At 42.0% G+C, this 20,969-nt stretch overlaps 2 protein-coding genes across 3 annotated transcripts; one reads left to right on the top strand and one right to left on the bottom strand.

The window, feature by feature from the left end:
• Positions 1-1,620: 1,620 nt before the first annotated feature.
• eif2b5 (eukaryotic translation initiation factor 2B, subunit 5 epsilon) lies at positions 1,621-13,391 on the top strand. Its single transcript, XM_080727174.1, has 16 exons — positions 1,621-1,803; positions 3,684-3,808; positions 4,562-4,747; positions 5,016-5,193; positions 5,541-5,621; positions 6,137-6,214; positions 6,474-6,786; positions 8,060-8,205; positions 9,486-9,630; positions 9,744-9,842; positions 9,956-10,057; positions 10,684-10,774; positions 10,983-11,106; positions 11,521-11,646; positions 11,925-12,035; positions 13,108-13,391. Exons 1-16 carry the CDS (start codon positions 1,654-1,656, stop codon positions 13,168-13,170), a joined length of 2,118 nt encoding a protein of 705 aa, XP_080583300.1. The 5' UTR covers positions 1,621-1,653; the 3' UTR covers positions 13,171-13,391.
• A 2,517-nt stretch (positions 13,392-15,908) lies between these two features.
• On the bottom strand, positions 15,909-20,585 carry mul3 (mitochondrial E3 ubiquitin protein ligase 3). 2 transcript variants are annotated; one of them, XM_080727195.1, is made up of 5 exons: positions 20,455-20,585; positions 19,817-19,940; positions 19,628-19,715; positions 18,385-18,505; positions 15,909-17,244 (listed from the first exon to the last, which is right to left on the bottom strand). In XM_080727195.1, the coding sequence occupies exons 2-5, from the start codon at positions 19,931-19,933 to the stop codon at positions 16,752-16,754; spliced, it is 819 nt and encodes a 272-aa protein (XP_080583321.1). In that variant the 5' UTR covers positions 19,934-19,940; positions 20,455-20,585; the 3' UTR covers positions 15,909-16,751. The 2 variants fall into 2 exon arrangements, with proteins under 2 accessions (XP_080583321.1, XP_080583322.1); XM_080727196.1 differs by lacking the exon at positions 20,455-20,585 and having other exon boundaries at positions 19,817-19,944.
• Between the last annotated feature and the right edge of the window lie 384 nt (positions 20,586-20,969).

Genomic DNA, 20,969 nt, shown 5'->3' with positions numbered 1-20,969 from the left:
TCCCAGGCCCTGTAAAAAACATGGTTGCTATGGTAAACAGTTGGTTGCTAGGGTAAACAGTTGGTTGCTAGGGTAAGAAAACATGGTTGCTATGGTAAACAATTGGTTGCTAGGGTAAACAGTTGGTTGCTAGGGTAAAAAAAACATGGTTGCTGTGGTAAAAAGTTGGTTGCTAGGGTAAACAGTTGGTTGCTAAGGTAAAAAACATGGTTGCTATGGTAAACAGTTGGTTAGTAGGGTAAACCTTCAATGATTTTGACATCTTGTTACTAATCTGTCGGTAGATAATGCCGGTCTTATATAAGGGTAATTTGTGTACGGTGTGATGTCATACTGATGTCAGCAGTGTGACAGGAGATAAGCGACCAACGGTCGCTTATCTCCCGATTAGGGAGTCTTACTGGTTGCGACCGTCAGGGAGCAGTTTACTATGAAAACCTCCACCGGCCGTCCGTCCGTCCGTCCGTCCGTCCGTCACGTCACACCTTTGTTTGTGTACGGTGTGATGTCATATATCTTCAGTATGACATCACACCACATGTGTAAACAAACCTTTGTGTACGTTGCTGTGGCAACAGTCTGTTGTTGCTGGTCTGTTAGTGTACGTTAGCAACCACCTTAGCAACCATGGTTTTACCCTAGCAACCAACTGTTTACCCTAGCAACCAACTGTTTACCATAGCAACCATGTTTTTTTACCCTAGCAACCAACTGGGCATAAAAGGGATTCTGTTAGGGATCTCCATATATGGGCATAAAAGGGATTCTGTTAGGGATCTCCATATATGGGCATAAAAGGGATTCTGTTAGGGATCTCCATATATGGGCATAAAAGGGATTCTGTTAGGGATCTCCATATATGGGCATAAAAGGGATTCTGTTAGCTGTTAGTGATCTCCATATATGGGCATAAAAGGGATGCTGTTAGGGATCTCCATATATGGGCATAAAAGGGATTCTGTTAGGGATCTCCATATATGGGCATGAAAGGGATTATGTTAGGGATCTCCATATATGGGCATAAAAGGGATTGTATCCCAGATGATGCCCTGTTAGGAGATCCACACTAACAGAATCCATATATGGTCCTACCGACAGCTGCTATAAGCCAACCCTGGCGATAAGGTCTGAGTCGAAGAAATGCTTCTTTCCTGGCAAGAATTGCCCCTTTATACTGTAGGGCTCGTTTGTGTATTGTAATGTATGACATCACGCCACATCATCGGCTGAGGACTGTGTGATGTCATCATATCTCCATATATGGAGACATAAGTTGCTCATGCCCAAATATGGGCTGGTGAGGTCAGACTTAGTGTGATGCGTAGGTTATCTCCATATATGGAGATTCAACTTCAATGAGTAACCATGGCAAACTGTCAACTGCCCGTATGTCTTGATAATTGGTAAAACAAACTTTTGGCCTATTTGTGGAGATAAGCGACCAACGGTCGCTTATCTCCCGATTAGGGAGTCTTACTGGTTACGTATGCTTTTGGGGGGGGGTCTGTTTGACCCATAGAGCTGGCTTTTTGACCCTAATGTCAAGATGGATCCTCGCGATTTTAGATTGTCCCAACGGCCCTCCGTAGTGTGACGACATCGTTTGGAGGAGGAGGTAACGGTACAAGTGTTGTGTGGATGGATGTGTGAAACATGGCTGCAGGTAAAGCAGGCAAACAGAGCCGTCCCGGGCTGTCCGGTAGGAAAGGCGAGCAGGAGGAAGAGGAGCAGCCACTGCAGGCTGTGCTGATCGCTGACAGCTTCAATCGGAGGTTTTTCCCCGTCTCCAAAGACCAGCCACGGGTACGCTGCCTTAGCTTGACAGTTATGGCTAGCTAGCTATGCTACATGGGATATGCTATCGAGTTGTGCTGTTGTTGAGTGCATGCTGTTGTCACTGTCTGTCGTCACCTCAGCATGATGACACATTACTCTTACTACTTGCTACTCTTTCATTGTAGAATAAATGAATGATGCATCATGACGAGTCATCATCAATGACTTGTTATCATAAGAAGACGTTAATGGCAGTACACGAAACCGGTTGCTTGACATTAACTGAAAAAGCTTAATGGTTTTCTGATGATAAGGCAACTTAATCGTGATTCGATAGAATTATTTAATGGATGGAATATGATTAGTTTGCACATTAATCGCCTGTCTAGTATCTACAGTACATATTGGTTTTGGTGGAAGAACTACTTTGTGTACTAAATGTTAACTGCATTTGATGTCTCACAGCTGTTTGTATGTCACAGCTAAATAATCTTAACTACCAGTAAGACACCTAAGAGCGACAAGTGACCTCGCCCATGTCTTGGCCATCTGGCCAGTAATGTATATCGGACCAGTTACCCATATATGGAGACCCCTGGTAGGCTGGTACCCATATATGGAGATCCTTGGCTTGTACTGTGTATGGAGATATTGCTGTGAGACCCCAAACATGCTTACTCAGTTATTCGTTATGTCAAAGTCCTATGACGTTTATGACATCTGACTTCATACATACAATCCCCTTATGCACATATATTATGGAGATCCCTTTCTCCGGGATACAATCCCTTTTATGCCCATATATGGAGATCCCTAACATAATCCCTTTTATTCCCATATGGAGTTCCCTGCTCTGAGTATCTGACATCACTGTGATGTCACCTATTTATGCCCATATTGGAGATCCCTGCTCTGAGTATCACATCACAGTGATGTGTCAGGGCAACCACAGTGTCAGGCGTTACCCGTCTTGACGTCCAGACACGGACAAGCTGTGACGGTTCTGATAGTAAACTGCGACCTATGATCGAAAGTCTGTCTGTCCGTCCGTCCGTCCGATGTGACATCACGACTTCACTGATACTAAACAGTGCCCATGGTAACAGCTGCATGCTGAAACGGTGCCCAAATCTGGAGATGACTGACATCACTGATATGTCTGCGTTCTCCAACATTACTTCTGGGAATCCTACATTGAATCCCTCATATACTGGGCAAACCCAAACTCTTACTCTGCACATAATTTGGAGCACATATGTTCGAATGGGCAAGGACTAGTATATCATATAATTTGTAAGGAAAGGACTGCTTTATGCAGTTGTATGCTGGGGAGGTGACATCAAGGAGGGGGAGCTGAACAAGCTAAATAAAACCATAAAGAAGAAGGCCAGCTCAGTAGTTGGCCTCTGAATGGAAGGGCTGCGGTCAGTTGCAGAGAGGAGGATTGGGGGCAAATTAAATTCCATCCTGGTTAACCCCTCCCATCCTCTCTACGGTTATATGCAGGAGAGGAAGAGCACATTCAGCCAGAGCTCACTTTCCCCCCGAAAATGCACACACGGCGGTATAAACGTTCTTTCTTGCCAACTGCCTCCATCAGACTGTACAATGTACACATGTTTAAGAACTCTCTCCCTTATGCATAGTCATGGAACGACTCGGGTCTTTTGTGTTTGTGTCCATGTGTTTGTTGTGTCCTTGTCTTTGTCCAGTTAGTTTATCTACATGTATATATTGTCACACTATGCTGCTGTATCGCCTTAATTTCCCTTCGGGGATTAATAAAGTATATCTCATCTCAAATATTCACAGCTGGCTAACTTCATCTTTAAAGGGTGCATCCTTTGGTTTGATATAATGCGATTCTTTGCAGTTGTATTGTATTCTCCTCTCGTGTTCATCCACAGGCTTTGCTACCTCTGGGCAATGTTTCCATGATCGACTACACCCTCGAGTTCCTCACGTCAACGGGGGTGCAAGAAACATTTGTGTTCTGCTGCTGGATGTCGCAGAAAATCAAGGAACACTTGCTGTAAGTATGCTGATATAGAGCTGCCATCTGTATGTGTACGTCCTACCTGCTGGGAATGGGATTTGAGTTGAACCAGGGTCTCTTATGTGGAAGAACAATCATCTACCACTCTGGCTAGGGGAGATGATGTGCTTATTATTAGGCCTGTCACAATTATTACATAATAATCGTCTAATTGCATTATTTATTTTGCATAATCATATACTCGTTTGTTGAAACATGTTCATACATTTTCCCAATATTGCAAAATAGATTAGATTCTATTTTGTTTTTACAATTTATTAAAGTATAAAATTGTGTTGGATGTGCCAGTAAATCCTTTGTCAGTAAATGATCAAGCAAATGAAAAACGTTTTTATTTTATTTATTTTATTCATTATATACTCCAACATACTCTACCATACAGATTGGTTAAGATTACTTTTGTCATTAAAATAAGTTCTGATTTGCAGGTTTAATCCTTAATTGGGTCACTCACGTCACATGCTGAAAATATAGATATCTACAAACTCAGACCGTGTGGCTATGTGACCATGTGTGTTGTGAGCTTGTAGATCAATTCTTTTCAGCATATAGTAGTATAATTTAAACACATTCTACTCTACTGTCAAATGTAATGTTGGAACTTTTTAGTAATGTTGAAATACTGTAGTTCCCTTACTTCCCTATGAAGCACTTTGTTAAGAACGTTCTAGTTTGAAGTGCTTTATAATGATGAAAGTGGATGTGATATTTTGTCTCCCTTTCCAACAGGAAATCAAAATGGTGTCGTCCCACCTCTCCCAACGTGGTCCACATCATCACGTCAGACCTGTACCGTTCCCTAGGCGACGTCCTGAGGGATGTGGATGCCAAGTCCCTTGTGCGCTCCGACTTTGTGTTGGTCTACGGAGACGTCGTGTCTAATATTGACGTTAGTCAAGCACTGCAAGAGCACAGGTGACTTGTTATTTATCATTCTCATTAGACAGTCAAGTGGGGTTCTAGAGGGTACCCAGATAAGTTATTGCTAAGAACGAAAGAAAGAAAAAGTTATTTCTATACACCTGTAAACCTGTGATATGAAAATAAAGCTTCTATAAAACTTCTATAAAGATTCTGCTCATGATCCTTTACCAAGAACATCATTTAGTTTATCTATGGGTTTATTTTTCTAAAATCAGTTATAAATCATTAGTATTACTATTATCGCACCTCGTTACCGAAGGTATCGGAGAAAGGTGGAGAAGAACATCTCTGTGATGACCATGATCTTCAAAGAGTCGTCACCAGGACACAAGTCCCGCTGTGAGGAAGACGACATCATTGTCGCCATGGACGGCAAGAGCCAGCGGGTCCTGCACTACCAGAAGACACAAGGCCTGAAGAAGATACAGTTCCCCATGGTGACCAATTCATCTTAAGCACTTCAAAACCCCCACAAAGATCACTGTATAACTTTACAGCAACCTACCTGGTTCAAAATAGGCACACTAAACCATATAACTAATTTCCACCCAGACAATCATAAAGTAAATATGCCACACACAAAATTCAGTTCAATGCTTGTATTAAGTGCAACTTGAGTTCAGTTCACAGTTCATTCCACCTTTAACACACAGTAATTCCTCATCATCTAATTCAACCTCTGGGTTTCAAAACACCCATCACATCAATGGGGCCGAACACCACCGTTTACTAATTGCACAACGTTTACTTTAACATGACAGTTGCTGTGCTTTTTCTTCTGCAGAACATTTTCCACAGTGGAAGTGATGAGTTTGAAATCAGACATGATCTCTTGGACTGTCACATCAGTATCTGTTCACCACAGGTCAGTCTTCAAGGTCCACACATTGTAATTCCCACCTAGCGTCCCTATTTTGGGGTGGACATTTGGCAAAAATGACTGCTCTACAAGCTTATAACCTGTTGCATTGGGACACATTTTGAGCCTGTAGCTCGGCTATTTTTGGTGATGAGATTTGATGTAGAGGGGAAAAGGTTTACACTTAGGCCTTTTTTTTTATCCTAAATGCCATTGTTTTGATGTTAGGCGATCTTACAGTGTGGCAAAATATGTATGTACAATGTGTGTATTTCTCTGCAAAATGCAGACATGTCTTTCCACATAATGGAATCAAACAACTTGTTGAAGTGACAATTAAAGCTATACATCAATTTCACTTCATTTATTGAAGCTTTTATTGAATCTCTTTCTTGTTTTTGTCTACTTTTGGTCCAGCACTTGCTTTTTGGAGGAGTGTGATTATGTATTGTCAGCCACAGTCAGATTGAGTGAGTCATAGTCAATAGTGATTAATGAAAGTTTGTTTTCTCTCCTCTCAGGTTGCTGAGCTCTTCACGGACAACTTTGACTACCAAACGAGGAACGACTTTGTCAGAGGGCTTTTGGTCAATGAAGAGGTATGATGACTGAAGGAAAAATTGGTACTTATGAACTCATTTATGTCCCCCAACCTCCATTGATTACAACTTGATCTAAGTAAGGTCTAATGCTTAATTTATACTTGAAAAAAGATTGGCTGTATTCGACCGATCTACAAGCTTATGAGCTCACATTTATGAAGTCAATAGTGAACTCACTTGAGGATTTGTGATGAACTTAACCAATGTATACCTCCTAACCATTGAAGTATTTCTCACTTCTTGGCTTGGTTCGTAGATCCTTGGCAACCAGATTCACATGCACGTGACGAAGGACGGTTATGGCGCCCGCGTGACCAACCTGCTCATGTACGACTCGGTATCGTCGGACCTCGTTCGCCGGTGGGTCTACCCGCTGACCCCCGAAGCCAATTTCACAGACCAGAAGGGGCGGAATTGCACATATTCTCGACACAACGTCTACAGGGGGTCGGGGGTCAGCCTTGGACACGGCAGCCAGATGGAGGAGAACGTTCTGATTGGTTCTGACACCAGTATCGGCGCCAACTGTCACATCTCTAACAGCGTCATCGGCAACAACTGCACCATAGGTACCATTCCTATATACCGTGACAACGTAAATGAAAATAAATAATATAGGCCCCCCTACATTTGCACATGTCCTCCGCATTTTACCCATCCTATAACAACTAGGAGCAGTGAGCAGCCATATGTGGTGCTCGGGGAACGTCTGACAATGTCTGACCTGTTTTCTGATGTCTTTTGCAGTAGTTCTCAAATGGGCCCTTGAGGGGGTTCCAGGGGGTCCGCAGCAAAATTTGTTGATATAGCATGCATCACCAGTAAGACCTACGGTCGCTTATCTCCACAAATAGGGCAAAAATGTGTTTTTCCAAAATCTTCCTGATCCATGTTGATGAGATGAGTGTAGACATGCTGTGTAGTGATTTGCGTGATTTTAGGGCAAAAACTGTAGGAGCAGTGTCCAAAAATGTGTTTTAAAAATCGGCCTGAAGGTGGCGCTAGAAGAGGGGCATGTGAGAAATGAGGGGTGGGGTCTCCGCGTTGCCTTGGCGGACAAATAGGTACCGGCCCCGGCTCTCCCGGACGCTCCTAGCCGGAGTTACGGCATTTTATGTGAGCTGCAGTGGAGGGGGTCCTGCACTGGGGGCGCCACCACTTTTGCATCCGTTCTGGAGCACCAGGAGTGGGTGGTCCCCAGGAATTCCCCGTGAGCAGCCCCGTTGGGGTGGTCATTTGGTCATTTTTGCACATTTGGTCATTTTTTACACCTGGGGGTCCCCGAGGGACCTGGGGGTCCCTGGAGCTCCGGGGGTCCTTGGAGGTTGTAGTTTGCCAGGTAAGGAGTGTGTGTGCAAAATGTGACATGGATGGGTGCAACGGTTGTGGAGATATGAGCAGGGCAAAAGTGTGACGTGTGACGTCTGACTCACGGAGGGACATTTTTTTTACACCTGGGGGTCCCCCAGGGACCTGGGGGTCCCTGGAGCTCTGGGGGTCCTTGGAGGTTGTAGTTTGGCAGGTAAGGAGTGTGTGTGCAAAATTTGGCATGGATGGGGGCAACGGTTGTGGAGATATGAGCAGGGCAAAAGTGTGACTGACTCACAGACAGACAGACAGACAGACAGACAGACAGACGGACAGCCGGTGGAGGTTTTGGTAGTAAATGCGACCTATGGTCGCAAAAATCTGTTTGACCAACTCGTAACTCTACATTGGCTATTTGATAACAGATCTTGACATGAAAAAGTTTGAAAACCACTGGTGTATTGAACAAAGAAAAAGACAAATATACATTTGTGTAACAGCTGAGTGAGCAAACCTCTCCTTGTGGTCCACCAGGTGACAATGTAATCCTGCACCGCGCGTACATCTGGAATAATGTCCACATTGCCAGTAATGTGGAGATCACCCAGTCCGTGGTGTGCGACGGGGCTGACGTTAAAGAGGGTGTCAGACTAAATGAACGATGTGTCTTAGCGTACAAGGTAAGTAAAGCATGTAATTAGGGTTGGGCGATATGGTGATATCTGTCGTTGAGACGATACAATGTCTCCACGATATGCCTTTTCAGAGGTATCGTATATATCGTGATACAATTGAGGGAGCCTTGTAAAGAAATCCTGTTTAATAATCGTTAACTCATACAGGGCCAGATTTCCAAAATATGAATATGAATGTGCGCTTATAACGCCAGGAAATAGCTATTTTGTATCCCCCCAGACCACCTTAACCAGACCACCTTAACGAATGGACGTTCAGCATACCATACCACCAGATGACCACTAGAGACCACCATACACCATACACTGACATGGTCCCATGTTAAGCCTGTTTAAATCCACATAACAGGATGAGAAGCTGACTTGGTCCTCATTGACTTAACATGGACGGGCCGCCGGTCACCATTTCAGCTCAATACTGTTCAATTCGTGCTTGATCGTCTCAAACCACCATTGGTATGGGCATCGGGACGTATATAGATGCCACACAGAAAGTTTCAGAATCAAAATCCGACCTAGTGAAGCTACGTGAGGGTCGGATGGTTGCATTGAGGCTAACGCTAGCAGAGGCCTGTTGTCAACAGGAAGCCCTGGTTTAAAGGTGACGTCATAATCGTATCCTTTTTTTTCACGGTTTACGTGTGGACATTAGCTGAGGTAAGCTAACCATTTCGCTCCGTCTATAAACACATATTAAAAGCTTAAACAATGCTTTTATATAAAAGTCGCTCCGAGTCGCTCGGCACCAAACGCCATAGTGAACTAGTCGCTCGTAAAGTCGCCCGGCGCTAACTGAGTTAATACAGAGATTCATTTCAGAATTCAATTTAAACCTGCATTTTGGTCTAAATCAGTAGTTCTCAAACTTTAACTCTCCACTTAACTCTGAGTGTACAAATGAAACCAACAGGTCCATTTGGTTTCATTTGTATACTGTCAGAGTTATATACTTTTAAAGTTCAATTTAGACATCCCAAAAGGAACCCAGAGTCTAGTTTTTGTCAAATAACTTGAAAAATAACAAAAAAAAACAACAACATGAAAAAGAATCGTGATAAAATCGTGTATCGTGATACAGCTTGGGAAAATATTGTGATATTGTATTTTTCCATATCGCCCACCCCTACATGTAATTCATCTTCGTTTTCTGTAAATTAGTAGCTATTGTATAGTGTATTCTATAGATGTCAGAATTGCTTGGTGTGTCTAAAGTGTCTACGGCAATGTAAGCCATTTAGTCCACTATTCTTATTGACTCTCTCTAGGTGGTGATTGGACCAAACATCTCTCTCCCTGAAGGCACCGTGGTGTCCATGCATCACCCAGAGGAGGAAGAGGAGGAGGATGATGATGAATTCCTAAGTGACGATACTGAAGTTGGTCAGAGTAAAGACAAAAACAAACAGAAACGTGTGTACTATCCTTTTTTCTTTTTTTTTATAAAAATAATTCTGTCGTAAAACAAAGCAGCAGTCTGATTTAGCTGTCAGCAGGCTAATCTTTCATGAACTTGTACACTTCAGCATTCAACCCTGCAGAGGTCGGCACGGGGGGGAAAGGTTACATCTGGAAGGCCAATCTGGATGACACCGAGGAAGAGGAGTTGTCCCAGTGTCTCTGGGGTAAGACAGGCTGACCGCTCAGCTGTTGCCTCCAGTTACAAAAAGATAAAATGCATTTTCCATAATCACACATAATAATACACTCTTCGTTTTTCTTTTTGCTTCTCCACCAGGCTTGGTGTTGAACCCTGACCCTGAGAGTGAGAGTGAGGACAGTGAGCCCGATGACACTGATGAACCTGTCATTCCCTCGCCTGAAATGGACGATGTCAAAGGTGTGTGCGTGTACTAGTTAACAGTCAAGAACACAGGAGGGGACAAACCCTTGGCATAGGCCTACCGTATCTCTTGCACACATTGTACATTTTTGGATTGCATCTATCACAGAATTTTCATAGTTCACTACATAATAATATTTACTGCTATTTGCATGTACTTTGGTTTTCCCTCTGCTTCCTTTGGCTACACCATATATAGATATACCCTACCTCAGTAACCCAGGGAAGGTGCAATTCTAAATTGTATATATTTTGCTAATATGTCTGTGGTCATCCTCCACAACAATGTCTGGGTATATTGATTAATTATTTAGTTTGCACACCTGACAAGGTTATTTAAATTGTCTACACTTGACACACCATGGTTGTTGGCCAAAGAAAAGGTGACACGTTTGTGCCGTATTTAGAAGCTCTGACCTGATGGTCGCCACTCGCCATTATGGCATTTTACTTGTATTGTACCTTGTTTTTATGATATGTTTGACATTGTTTGCATAGTCTGATGTTTAAATGCACATACAGTAGTACTGTATATAGTATGAGCATGTGAACAATAAAACTTATTGAATCTTGAGATCTCCTCCTTTGACTGGCCTGTCTTCCTGTCCTGTTTTCACTTGCAGTTTTTGAGATGGAGGTGCTGGGAACTCTGCAGAGAGGGTTGGACGAAAATATCGGCTGCGACAATCTGGTGCTCGAGATCAACTCTCTGAAGTAAGCAGTGGCTCAACTTGGCCTAAATGTTTTTGTATTCATTCACACTACACAGTAAGAATCCTCTTATATAATCCTTATTATTTTATCCATTTGTAGCTCTTGAGTGTGTATAAATGTCCTTTTGCTTACATTTGGTACACTCACAGAATCTTACTTATTATTACTTGACGCTCAGCTTCCACATGCCGTGTCTTTTGCATTGCAGGTATGCGTACAACATCACCCTGAAGGAGGTGATGCAAATGTTAACCAGAGTGCTTCTAGAGTTCCCCTTCCAGCAGCATGGCCCACAGCTCACGACATCTCAATACGTCACTCATCTTGTACCTGTGAGTTGTACTAGGAATGTGGCCGACTAGTCTATTAAACGGTGCTGCTCCTCCTAATCAACAACGAAATACTTGTTACGATAATAAACTGTTATTTATTTTGGTCATTTTATTGCAAAACAATCTTTTTTTTATTAGGTGAAAAGACATATTTTAAAAATTGGAAACCCCACTGCAGTCGCAACTTGTTCTCGCTGATCCTCCCTACTTCCTCAAGCGCTCAAGTTTCTTTATTTCCCTGGCTTGCATCTATAAGGCAACTTTCAGTGGCTTTCGGTGGCTGCCTTCCAAGCTTCACTTCAGGGGAAAATGAAGTACATTCCCGAATAAAAACACACCGACGGATAACCATGAGCATAATGCAAGGAAATAATAGTCTGTCGTCATTAATTAGTTATTGTTTTTCCTTCTCAGCTGATGAAAAAATGGGCGCCTGTGTTTAAGAACTATGTAAAACGAGCACAAGACCATTTGGACTGCCTGGCGGCATTTGAAGAGTACTTCCTGGAGCGGGAGAGTCACTGGGGGGCAATGGTCAAGGTCAGTGTAAACCAAATACATAGTTTACATTTTTGATCTCTACTGTGCCATAAATTCCTTAATAATTTAACTCTGAAGAATGCACACATGGTGTTCATTTACATTTTCAGAGTTAAATTAACAAGATGTAATCTTTCAAAAGAAGTAAATTTCTGAACAAAAGTTAATTTCTAGTGTTCCTGTACTGCATCACCGATGACCAGTCAGATCTGGATGTGAAGTGGTTGCACATCCTGTGTTGAGGCGGTGAAACGTGACATGCTGTGGTGCTTCCACAGGTGTTGATGAACATGTACCAGCTGGACATCTTGGAAGAGGAGAACATAATGCACTGGTTCTCAAAGGGACCCTCCACTGACAGGAGCAGACAGCTGCGCAAGGATCAAGGGGTAAGTAGTACAAGATGGGACTACAGGAGAATTTGCCTGGGATCGCTTCACATTTCGGGCTTTCATTCGGTTGGGAGCGGAAACCACTCTACGTCATGTTGTATACTTTTGGCCGGAACTATCAAAGCGGAAACAGTTTTAACCCAAAATAATTCAAGGACATACTTTCAGGGCCCACCTAATAAACCCCTTGATGCGGCGTAGTTTTGCTTTTGGAAAATTTGTTTGGTATATGCATATTTTAGTGCAACTCGTAGCGACAGGCAAGACTACACTAGGCTACTCTAGCATTTTAATAGGGATTGGGGAAACAAATGGGGGGAACCAAAACAAAGCAACACCACTTCTTCTGCTTGTGGTTTCCACCTAGACCGGATCAAATGGCCTGTTGTAAACGAATACGAGGCTTTCCTCAGGAAAGACTGGGGACGTGAGGTTACAGAAGAATAGACATACTGTACAGGTGACAAATTAAAGGAAAAACCAACATAAAAGGTATTAGGTGTTGGGCCACCATGCGCTGCCAGCATAGCTTCACCTTGACATTTATCTGATCTTCATCTGATCTTATCACTTGTCCCCACATCTCTGTGGTGATGTTTATCAGATGAGCGTTTTTCCAGAACCGGCCCACTTAGTATGGGCACACATATCTTGCCAACTGCTCGATGAGATTGGCAGGTTTATTGCTGAGTACCAAAGAGAGTGAACTCCATCAGATGAGCGGTTCAACAGAACTGGCCTGCTCTCGCTCTTACATCTGCCACAGAGCTTGACAGGATGTTTATTGCTTAATTCTATCATGCAGTGCACCTGTATGGATGGGGGACTGCCCATAATTCCGAAGGTTCATTAGTCCGAATTTAGTTAGGGTTACTGAGGTTAGGGTTAGGCATAGTATTCTTCACAAATTCGGACTAATGAACCTTCGGAACAATGAACCTTCGGAACAATGCCAAGGCACCGTATGGATGCAGATTCATTATGTTTCTCTACTCATTTATTAAGTGTTTTCAGTTTACAACAATGACCTTGCAATAAAGCAGTATATGTTACAATTTGTGTTTTCCAGCTTCAGAAGTTCATCAAGTGGTTGGAAGAGGCAGAGAATGAATCGTCAGAAGAGGAAGACTAATGATGAGATTGCTTTAAAAGAGAGATGAGGACTTAATGAAAGACTTTGAGACTGTTCATCATTATGCTCAGAGATTTTGTTTTTGAAATAATTTTCAGTTACCTTTGCTCTCAACAGCTTTCCATGACTAAGTTTTATTATTAAAAACTGACATGCATTTTTTTTTCACTGGCTGTGTGCTATGAATGGCGACATGAACATGAATGGCGATATGAACAATAAAAAAGAAACAACCCAGGACCCGTGTTAGTGTGCGCATAGTCCTTAAAATAAGTCTACAGTAAGAAGCTATGGTCATTATAAACTCTTTAGCACAGCTCAGTACAGCACAATTCTCAAGGGGGCATACCCTACGTCCCTCCATTCTGTTTGGGAGATGTGATATCAATGTTTTGTGGTTACACGTGATGAAAAGGCACGGGGGGAAGGGATACATATAAAGGGCTGTCCGTACTCTGTACACATCGTTACAGAGCAACCAGAGAAGAACAATCAGCTTGAAATGTAGTGAGGCAGGCATGTCATCACTAACACAAACATGACATGTGACAATGTGTGTGACAAATCCAGCAGGGGAATCGTGCACTTATTGTTTCGAACAGATTTCTCTCATTCAATTAGAATAATGCGATCTTCCTAGTAGAATGTGAGATTAACTGTGGACAGACACCCACTTTCTTTTTCACATTTAAAAACACATTTGAAACGGCATAATATTTAGTTGGGTTGTGCAGGGGAGATTAAGATTTAGAAAATCCTGTGGGGTTTATACATTTAATTGCACCTCATTTAACAGCAAAAATACAAAATAATCATAGAAATGATTAGTGAAAAAAGATTTCACGCACAAATGGATGAAACTGAAAACTAACTATGGATATACATACACATAACATGAATATTGTTTCCCCTGAATTGACACCTGGGCCATATGTGGAACAAAGCATTGTAATCGGTCACATAACACCAGGAGTTGCTCTTTGATGCTTTTACATAAGAAGTGTAACAGCACAAATTAAACCATACACTAATAATGCATTGTTCACTAACACAACGAAGACGGTAACTAAATATAACGGTAATCTCTAGCAAAGAGATTACCCATTTGGGATGTATTCTTGACAAATACCTGTATGGTGATAGCATGGCAACAAAGGTGATCAAAAAGTAAATCAAAGAATATTTTGGGCTAGAATTTCCATTTTTATCAACAAAAGTGCCCTCAGGACTCTTGCTCATTCAGCCCCTCTTTGACTATGCTGGCACCACCTGGTACTTCAAAATCTACAAACCTGCCAAAACAAACTGATTTGACTACTGTACTTCTCAACCTGTGGCCCATGACCCAGCTCTTTCCCAGCCAGTTAAACCTCCCAAAACAAACTGATTTGACTACTGTACTTCTCAACCTGTGGCCCATGACCCACCTCTTTCCCAGCCAGTTTGCTAGCCTAAAATGGCTCAGGGTAGAAGACATGGTTAAACGACCAGAAATGGTATTGGCCTTCAAAATAGTCAATGCGACTCTGCCCTCAATACCCGCATATCTGACTAAATCTGACTCCAAAAAAACAACCAGGAGCATAAACAGCGATTTGGTAACACCCACCCATGCATAAAACAAACATGGGTAAATTCTCTTTCTACAGCACTGTGTAATGCCCTGACCTCTTCTCTTAAAATGATGTAGTTCACTGGCTTCCTTCAAAACAGTCCTGAAAATTCACACACAGACAGAGAGGGAGCAAAACATAGTCTTGGCTAAGCCTTCGGCCTGACAGGGAGAAAATCATTAGAGGGTCATCGACAGGACCATTGGGACTGATCGGGGTGAAACTGGGCCACACACTCCCTGGAAGCCAGAGCAGCTCCTGCAGTGACTACTAAGACAAAGCTGTGGCCGTCTTGTTCGCTGCTGATTCCCAACAGCACCACATCCATCAGGCCCTCCTCGAGACGTTTCACCCTCCTGTAAACCTGCTCCTTCACTTAAAGGGGCACTCCACCACTTTTCAACCTATGTTCATATAATTGGTCCTCGCTCAAAAATAGTTTTTTTCTTTTTTTCTCAGAGGTGGTCTGTGGGCAGGTCAGAAACCCATCGTCTTGTGACATCATCGATTGCCAATCCAGCTTATAGAAACTGCAGGCTTTCTATTCCTGAAAAGTTGCAATTTTAAAATGGAAGCCATTGTTCTCGCGATAATAAAAATCTAAATATTTTTTTCAAAAATATTGATTAATTTTTTTTTTTGGGAAAGTGATGATGTCACAAGACGATGGATTCTGAACTTCCCACAGCTCTCCTAGGAGACTTGGACTGAGTAGAAAAAAATTGTGATATTTTATCATGAACATTAGTGAGGACCTATTATATGAAGACAGGTTGAAAAGTGGTGAACTACTCCTTTAAGTCGCTGGGGAGTGGTGAATATGCCTGCACTCACTAGACTGAAGGGCACCGAGTTGTTGGTCTCCTTTCTATTCATCCAGCAGGAGTTCCTGGGAAAAAAAACCTTTCTGATACGCCATAGTCGCTTTGCACTTTGGCCTGCTGTGTCCACAAGAACTATAATGTTGATCTGCCAAGTAGAATGTGAGATTAACTGTGGACAGACACAGACACCCACACACATGGGTGAAATAATTCCTGCCTGATAGATATTATGTAATAACTGGCAGGATTCTGATCAAATGTCTTTTTATTGTAACACTCATGTTTATAATATCATGGTCATGGAACACTGAAGAAATGTTCTCCCTGCAACATTGGCCAGGGTGTCTTCCAAAAATCAGAAGACACATTAATTCTCCCAAAGAATTCCCCATAACAAAAAAATAACTGTCTTTGTACACCCCGAGACATGTTAAGTGTCAGCCACCCAGGATGCTACACATTCACGTTTAAGTGATAGATGGACAATGACAGGAATAAAGTTATCAACCCTGTAATAATAATTATGTAATAAAATGCAAATTACATATTTAGCTAAATAGAAATAACAAAATGTATGAAGAAAATCAGCAATGTGTCCATGTTAAATGAAATGGCTCATTTTGTGTACTTTCCCTTAGATTTTAAGATATATCTAGGTCACAATACATTTGTGGTCCCCAGTGATTTGAGCATGTTAAGCAGTAAGTAATACACTTTCCATTCATGGCTCAATCATAACATTTTGGCTCAGAGTAACTCAAGTAACCTCAAAGGTTAAAAAGGTACTCTGTATGTAGCAGCTTTTGATGAGATGTTACCTATCAGGACTCCATAAAGTAAGTCACCAGAATATAGTGTTTAATATAGCAACATTAGTTTGTCAGTAGGCATAGGGAGATACATACTATATCCTGGTACTGTAAATGCATGCTGGGATGTTTTTGTTTTTTGTGAAAAACTCCAAGCTTCTCCTTTTTGTAGATTTAAAGCCCCCTTTTAATGTAAAAGAAAACATTTTTAAAGACCCCCTTTTCAGGGTTACAGTTGATTATTTCCCCTACTTCTGAGGCCCAATCCCAGCATACATCTACAGAATAGTGAGTTCTGAGTAACCCCCTGGGGTTTTAATGGCCAATTTACAGACCTATTCCCTTTTGCCATCCTGTTTTCCAATCAAGCTATAGATGATTCCAGCCAAGAGCGTGGCCCCTGTGGCCCCACAGAAGGCTGTGGACACCATCCACATCGTTGCGGAGCTCTCGTGCCTGTCCATGAAGCTCCTGTAGTCTGTGGGCACCAAGACAAAGCTGCGGCCGTCTTGCGGAGCCTGTATTCTCATCACTTTACCTCCCTCCAGGACTACCTCCCCGAACGCAGTCATGGTGGTCCCAACACGCAGCAACGACTCGCTTTCTTTCTGTGCCACCAGCTTCTCGCCACTGATTCCCAACAGCACCACGTCCACCAGGCCCTCCTCCACACGCTTCACCCTGCTGTAAACCTGCTCCAGGAAACACCCAGAGGCCTCCAGCGGTTTCTGAACCTTCAGGTACACGTCGCTGGTGTACACGCCTGGACTCACCAGACTGAAGGGCACCGAGTTGTTGGTCTCCTTTCTGTTCATCCAGCGCGAGTTCCTGGGGAAAAAGGAAGCCATGTTTTTCTTTCTTTTCAAATCTTTTTATTCAATTTTCAAATAAGCAAAGCCCAGAGGCGGGTATACAATCTCAAAAAGATGGATACATCACATGTAAAAAAACAGAGTACATTATTATGAGAGTGAATAAAACCCATCCCCTATCCCCCCTCCCTCAATCCCCAGGACGGTTGAACTTTCAATAAAACAAAGTAGATAAATAAGAAATCCATGTTTTTGATGAAGCCCTTTTTGTACTTCGTTTGACTGTGTCGCTTTCCCAAAATATTAGATTTTCAAGTAGAATTTAGGCTGAAGTTAAGAGTGATGAATACAACAGATATTAAAGTTGCAATCCGTAACTTTTAAGTTAGGCCCAGGATCTGAACATGGGTCCCCCGCACAAGCACAACCATTTGTAATGCTGTGCTATATGGAATTCCTGTATGGGTTGAGGACACATTGCGCTTTGAGCTTCATGCCAACCACTAGTGTTCCTAGCCGACCACAGGATGCATGTTTTGCAAGGTAGAGCAACTATACAACCAACCACCACAGTTGTATTATTGGTTATATTATATTAACATTACTCTACCGTGCAGATTACCGGTAGTCAAAGTAATGTTTTATTCACAAAAAGGTTATGGATTGCAGGCTTTGCAGCTCTAAACTGAGATGAACCTTTATCCAGAGGGAAATTATATTTGGAGTTGACCTAGTCGCAAGCAACTCTTAAATGCCGTTTTCTGGCATCTGGAGTTGAAATAACAAACCTTGACAGCCATTCATCCAAACAGAAAAGTCTGATCTGTTAATAAATTCCGAGCTGGTATTTTTGGAAGTGTCAGAAGCACTCGTTTTCAAATTAACACCACGTCCTCCAGCTGCCTCCTGCATTATGTGCAATTTCGAAACAGGTTGTACACAGGTGATTTCCAACGAGTGCTCGAACTCTTGCACAGAATTTATTGACAGAAAGTAGCTCATAACATGTCTACAGTGGACTTTCTTCAAACGAAAACATGCAGAATACAAAGAGCTTACAAAGAGATACCAAGCTTTCCAAACTGCTGCAATGAATGAGCTGTCAAGGGTTGGTTCTAGATGCCAGATGGCAGAAATAGCATCAGAGTTGACCTACCATGTTTTGGTGACAGAGTTCCAGAATCTCCACTGTTCCTCCACAACTATCTGCTGAATCACACCAGAGCAGCGTGGGACGAACTGGCTGGCAAGAGGCTCCCCTTCTGCTTGGATCAGCCCTGGAAATAGGGGTGGGCGATATGGTGATAATTATCGTTGAGACGATACAATGTCTCCACACGATACGCCTTTTCAGAGATATCGTATATATCGTGATACAATTGAGGGAGCCTTGTAAAAAATCCTGTTTAATCGTTAATACAGAGATTCATTGCAGAAATCAATTTAAACCTGCATTTTGGTCTAAATCAGTAGTTCTCAAACTTTAAAATGTCAAAGTCTCCACTTAACTCTGACAGTATACAAATGAAACCAAATGGACCCGTAAAGGTCCATTTGGTTTCATTTGTATACTGTCATAGTTACATACTTGTAAAGTTCAATTTAGACCTCCCAAAAGGAACCCAGAGAGTCTAGTTTTTGGCATGATAAAATCGTGTATCGTGATACAGCTTGGGAAAATATCGTGATATTGTATTTTTCCATATCGCCCACCCCTACCTGGAAACACAAACAATCCCACCGCTTTGACTTCTGGTACTGTGCACTGTATTATAGACTCTATCGCACCAAATTCTGGGCCCTGGGTACAACGATGCGGGCCCCCCATGAATGTTCTTCATTCATAGGAGGAGGGGATTTAACCCATTTAGACTGGGAACGCATTATTTTGTGCTTTAACTATTGAAAATGGCAGATATACAAGCTCACAGCGCGGCACAGAGTGCTGCGCTGTGAGCTTGTAGATCTGCTATTCTTTGAATATTTCAAAGTTTTTAAAAAAAAAGCAGTGGTGCTCAAACCTTTTCATGTGAAGGACCCCCATGGAGTACCCATCTCAAAATATTTAGTTCCAGGGACCCCCCAGGAGCAAAATTTTAGTTACAAATGTTCCTTTAAAAAAAATACATATATTTGCACACATTATCATGACAAGCTCTTTCTACCCTGCTGAGCTTGTATATCTGCTATTTTTCAATAGCTAAAGTATAAATAATTAAGGCCCCTGCATCTTGAACCCTAGTAACTCAGTCCCGCTTTTCCCCCCTTGTGACGCCCCTAATCAAAGGTAACTTTACACACAATTTTCCATGTGAAGTTGTCAGGATGCTTGTTTTGGTAAAAAAAAAATATCCCTGCAATGCATCATAGAGAACATTATACGTCAATGACTTTTGTACCTTCTACAGCAACATAATGAAGTCGTTTATGGGCTGATGTCTTCAGTATTTTCAACAACTGTTGATCTGGCCTGAAATTAGGGATTTCCTGAAGGAAAACAAGAGATCATCTTTCAAGTGAGCTTTTAAGCATTGACAAATGACAATAACTGCAAATAAAGTATTGTGTTATTTAGTGTGTCTACTTACCTTCAACTTGCGTATCTCCTCTTTCTTGTCTTGGTATAATTGATAAAACAAGCGTGAGAGTAGGAAGCTGGATCCTGTCCCAATCAAAAGCAAGGGACTGATGGAAAAGTCACTCATTGTGTCTCTGTGACAAAGAAAATAGGAAACAGGGACATGTCACGGGTCACAAGGAAACAACACACCTGGCTTTGATTGATTGATTGAAGGCGTTATTAGAAGTTTGCATAGGAAAAGGTACAGTTTCATGACGGTACAGTTCACTGGTACAAGGTCTACTAAAAGGAGATCCTGAAAAGACTAAGCTTATTTCAACAGGAAACCATTAAAGTATCTCATATAACATTGAATGACAGACGAATAGAACACAGTACTATGCAGTAGATATGTAAATAAAAGAAAATGAGAGAGAGAAAAAAAAGAGAAAACAGTAAGTCTAAACAAACAGTAAGTATATACAAAGAAGGGGCAGGGGAAATGAAGTCACCCAGAGGCGGCACAGCAGTTGGCTGGCAGCAACTGTAACTGTACAACTCATAAAGCTAAAATACCAAGATGTTTGCAGAAGAACAACACACAGAACACATTCTTTGTGCTGTTTTCAAATGAATGGATTAGGCTATAAATAAATACAAACTCACCCGTCAGAAAGAACGAGGTCAGATTACGATAATGTTGTTCCACCATATAATTCTTTGGAGGAGTCTTACACATGGGTCATACCATGGGTCATACACATACGAAAACAAAAGCTACTTTCTCTTGTGTTTCATTTCCTTGTTGTTTGGGTTCAAGGTCTGGTTCGTCTGCATTTCGTCACCTCCGTCAACCAATAAGACGCGAGCATATTGTTGCAGTTGGTTACACCGAAATTGATTACCTATTGAAATGTGTTAGGTTCATTTTTACACAAATTCCTTTACTGTTTTTGTGCACACATGAAAAACACATGAAAATGTTTTGGGTGTTGTCTCATTATGTTGCGTATTTTGTAATTATTTATTTATTTTTCTTTGCTATTTCTTTTACTTTTAAACCGCTACCTCTGACGTTTCCGAATTCGATAGATCGCACATTTCGGTCAAACGTAACGTTTTCGTCTTTTGAACACTAGGCGGCAGCAATGCCGTGTTTTGGTAGCTGTTTGGGTTAGCTG

Source organism: Nannobrachium achirus, assembly GCF_963921795.1.
Source record: "Nannobrachium achirus genome assembly, chromosome: 5".
Taxonomy (NCBI): domain Eukaryota; kingdom Metazoa; phylum Chordata; class Actinopteri; order Myctophiformes; family Myctophidae; genus Nannobrachium; species Nannobrachium achirus.
Note: the sequence above shows the minus strand (reverse complement) of the source record. Positions and strands in the feature narration are given on the sequence as shown.

Excerpts from the sequence above, each read along its gene's own strand:
- eif2b5 (XM_080727174.1), top strand. The coding sequence starts at position 1,654 with ATGGCTGCAGGTAAAGCAGGCAAACAGAGCCGTCCCGGGCTGTCCGGT. Across the intron at positions 3,809-4,561 it reads AAAATCAAGGAACACTTGCT|GAAATCAAAATGGTGTCGTC; the intron begins GTAAGTATGCTG and ends CCTTTCCAACAG. Across the intron at positions 10,058-10,683 it reads TGAAATGGACGATGTCAAAG|TTTTTGAGATGGAGGTGCTG; the intron begins GTGTGTGCGTGT and ends TTTCACTTGCAG.
- mul3 (XM_080727195.1), bottom strand. The coding sequence starts at position 19,933 with ATGAGTGACTTTTCCATCAGTCCCTTGCTTTTGATTGGGACAGGATCC. Across the intron at positions 18,506-19,627 it reads TCATTATGTTGCTGTAGAAG|GGCTGATCCAAGCAGAAGGG; the intron begins GTACAAAAGTCA and ends CCCTATTTCCAG. Across the intron at positions 17,245-18,384 it reads AACTCTGTCACCAAAACATG|GAACTCGCGCTGGATGAACA; the intron begins GTAGGTCAACTC and ends CTTTTTCCCCAG.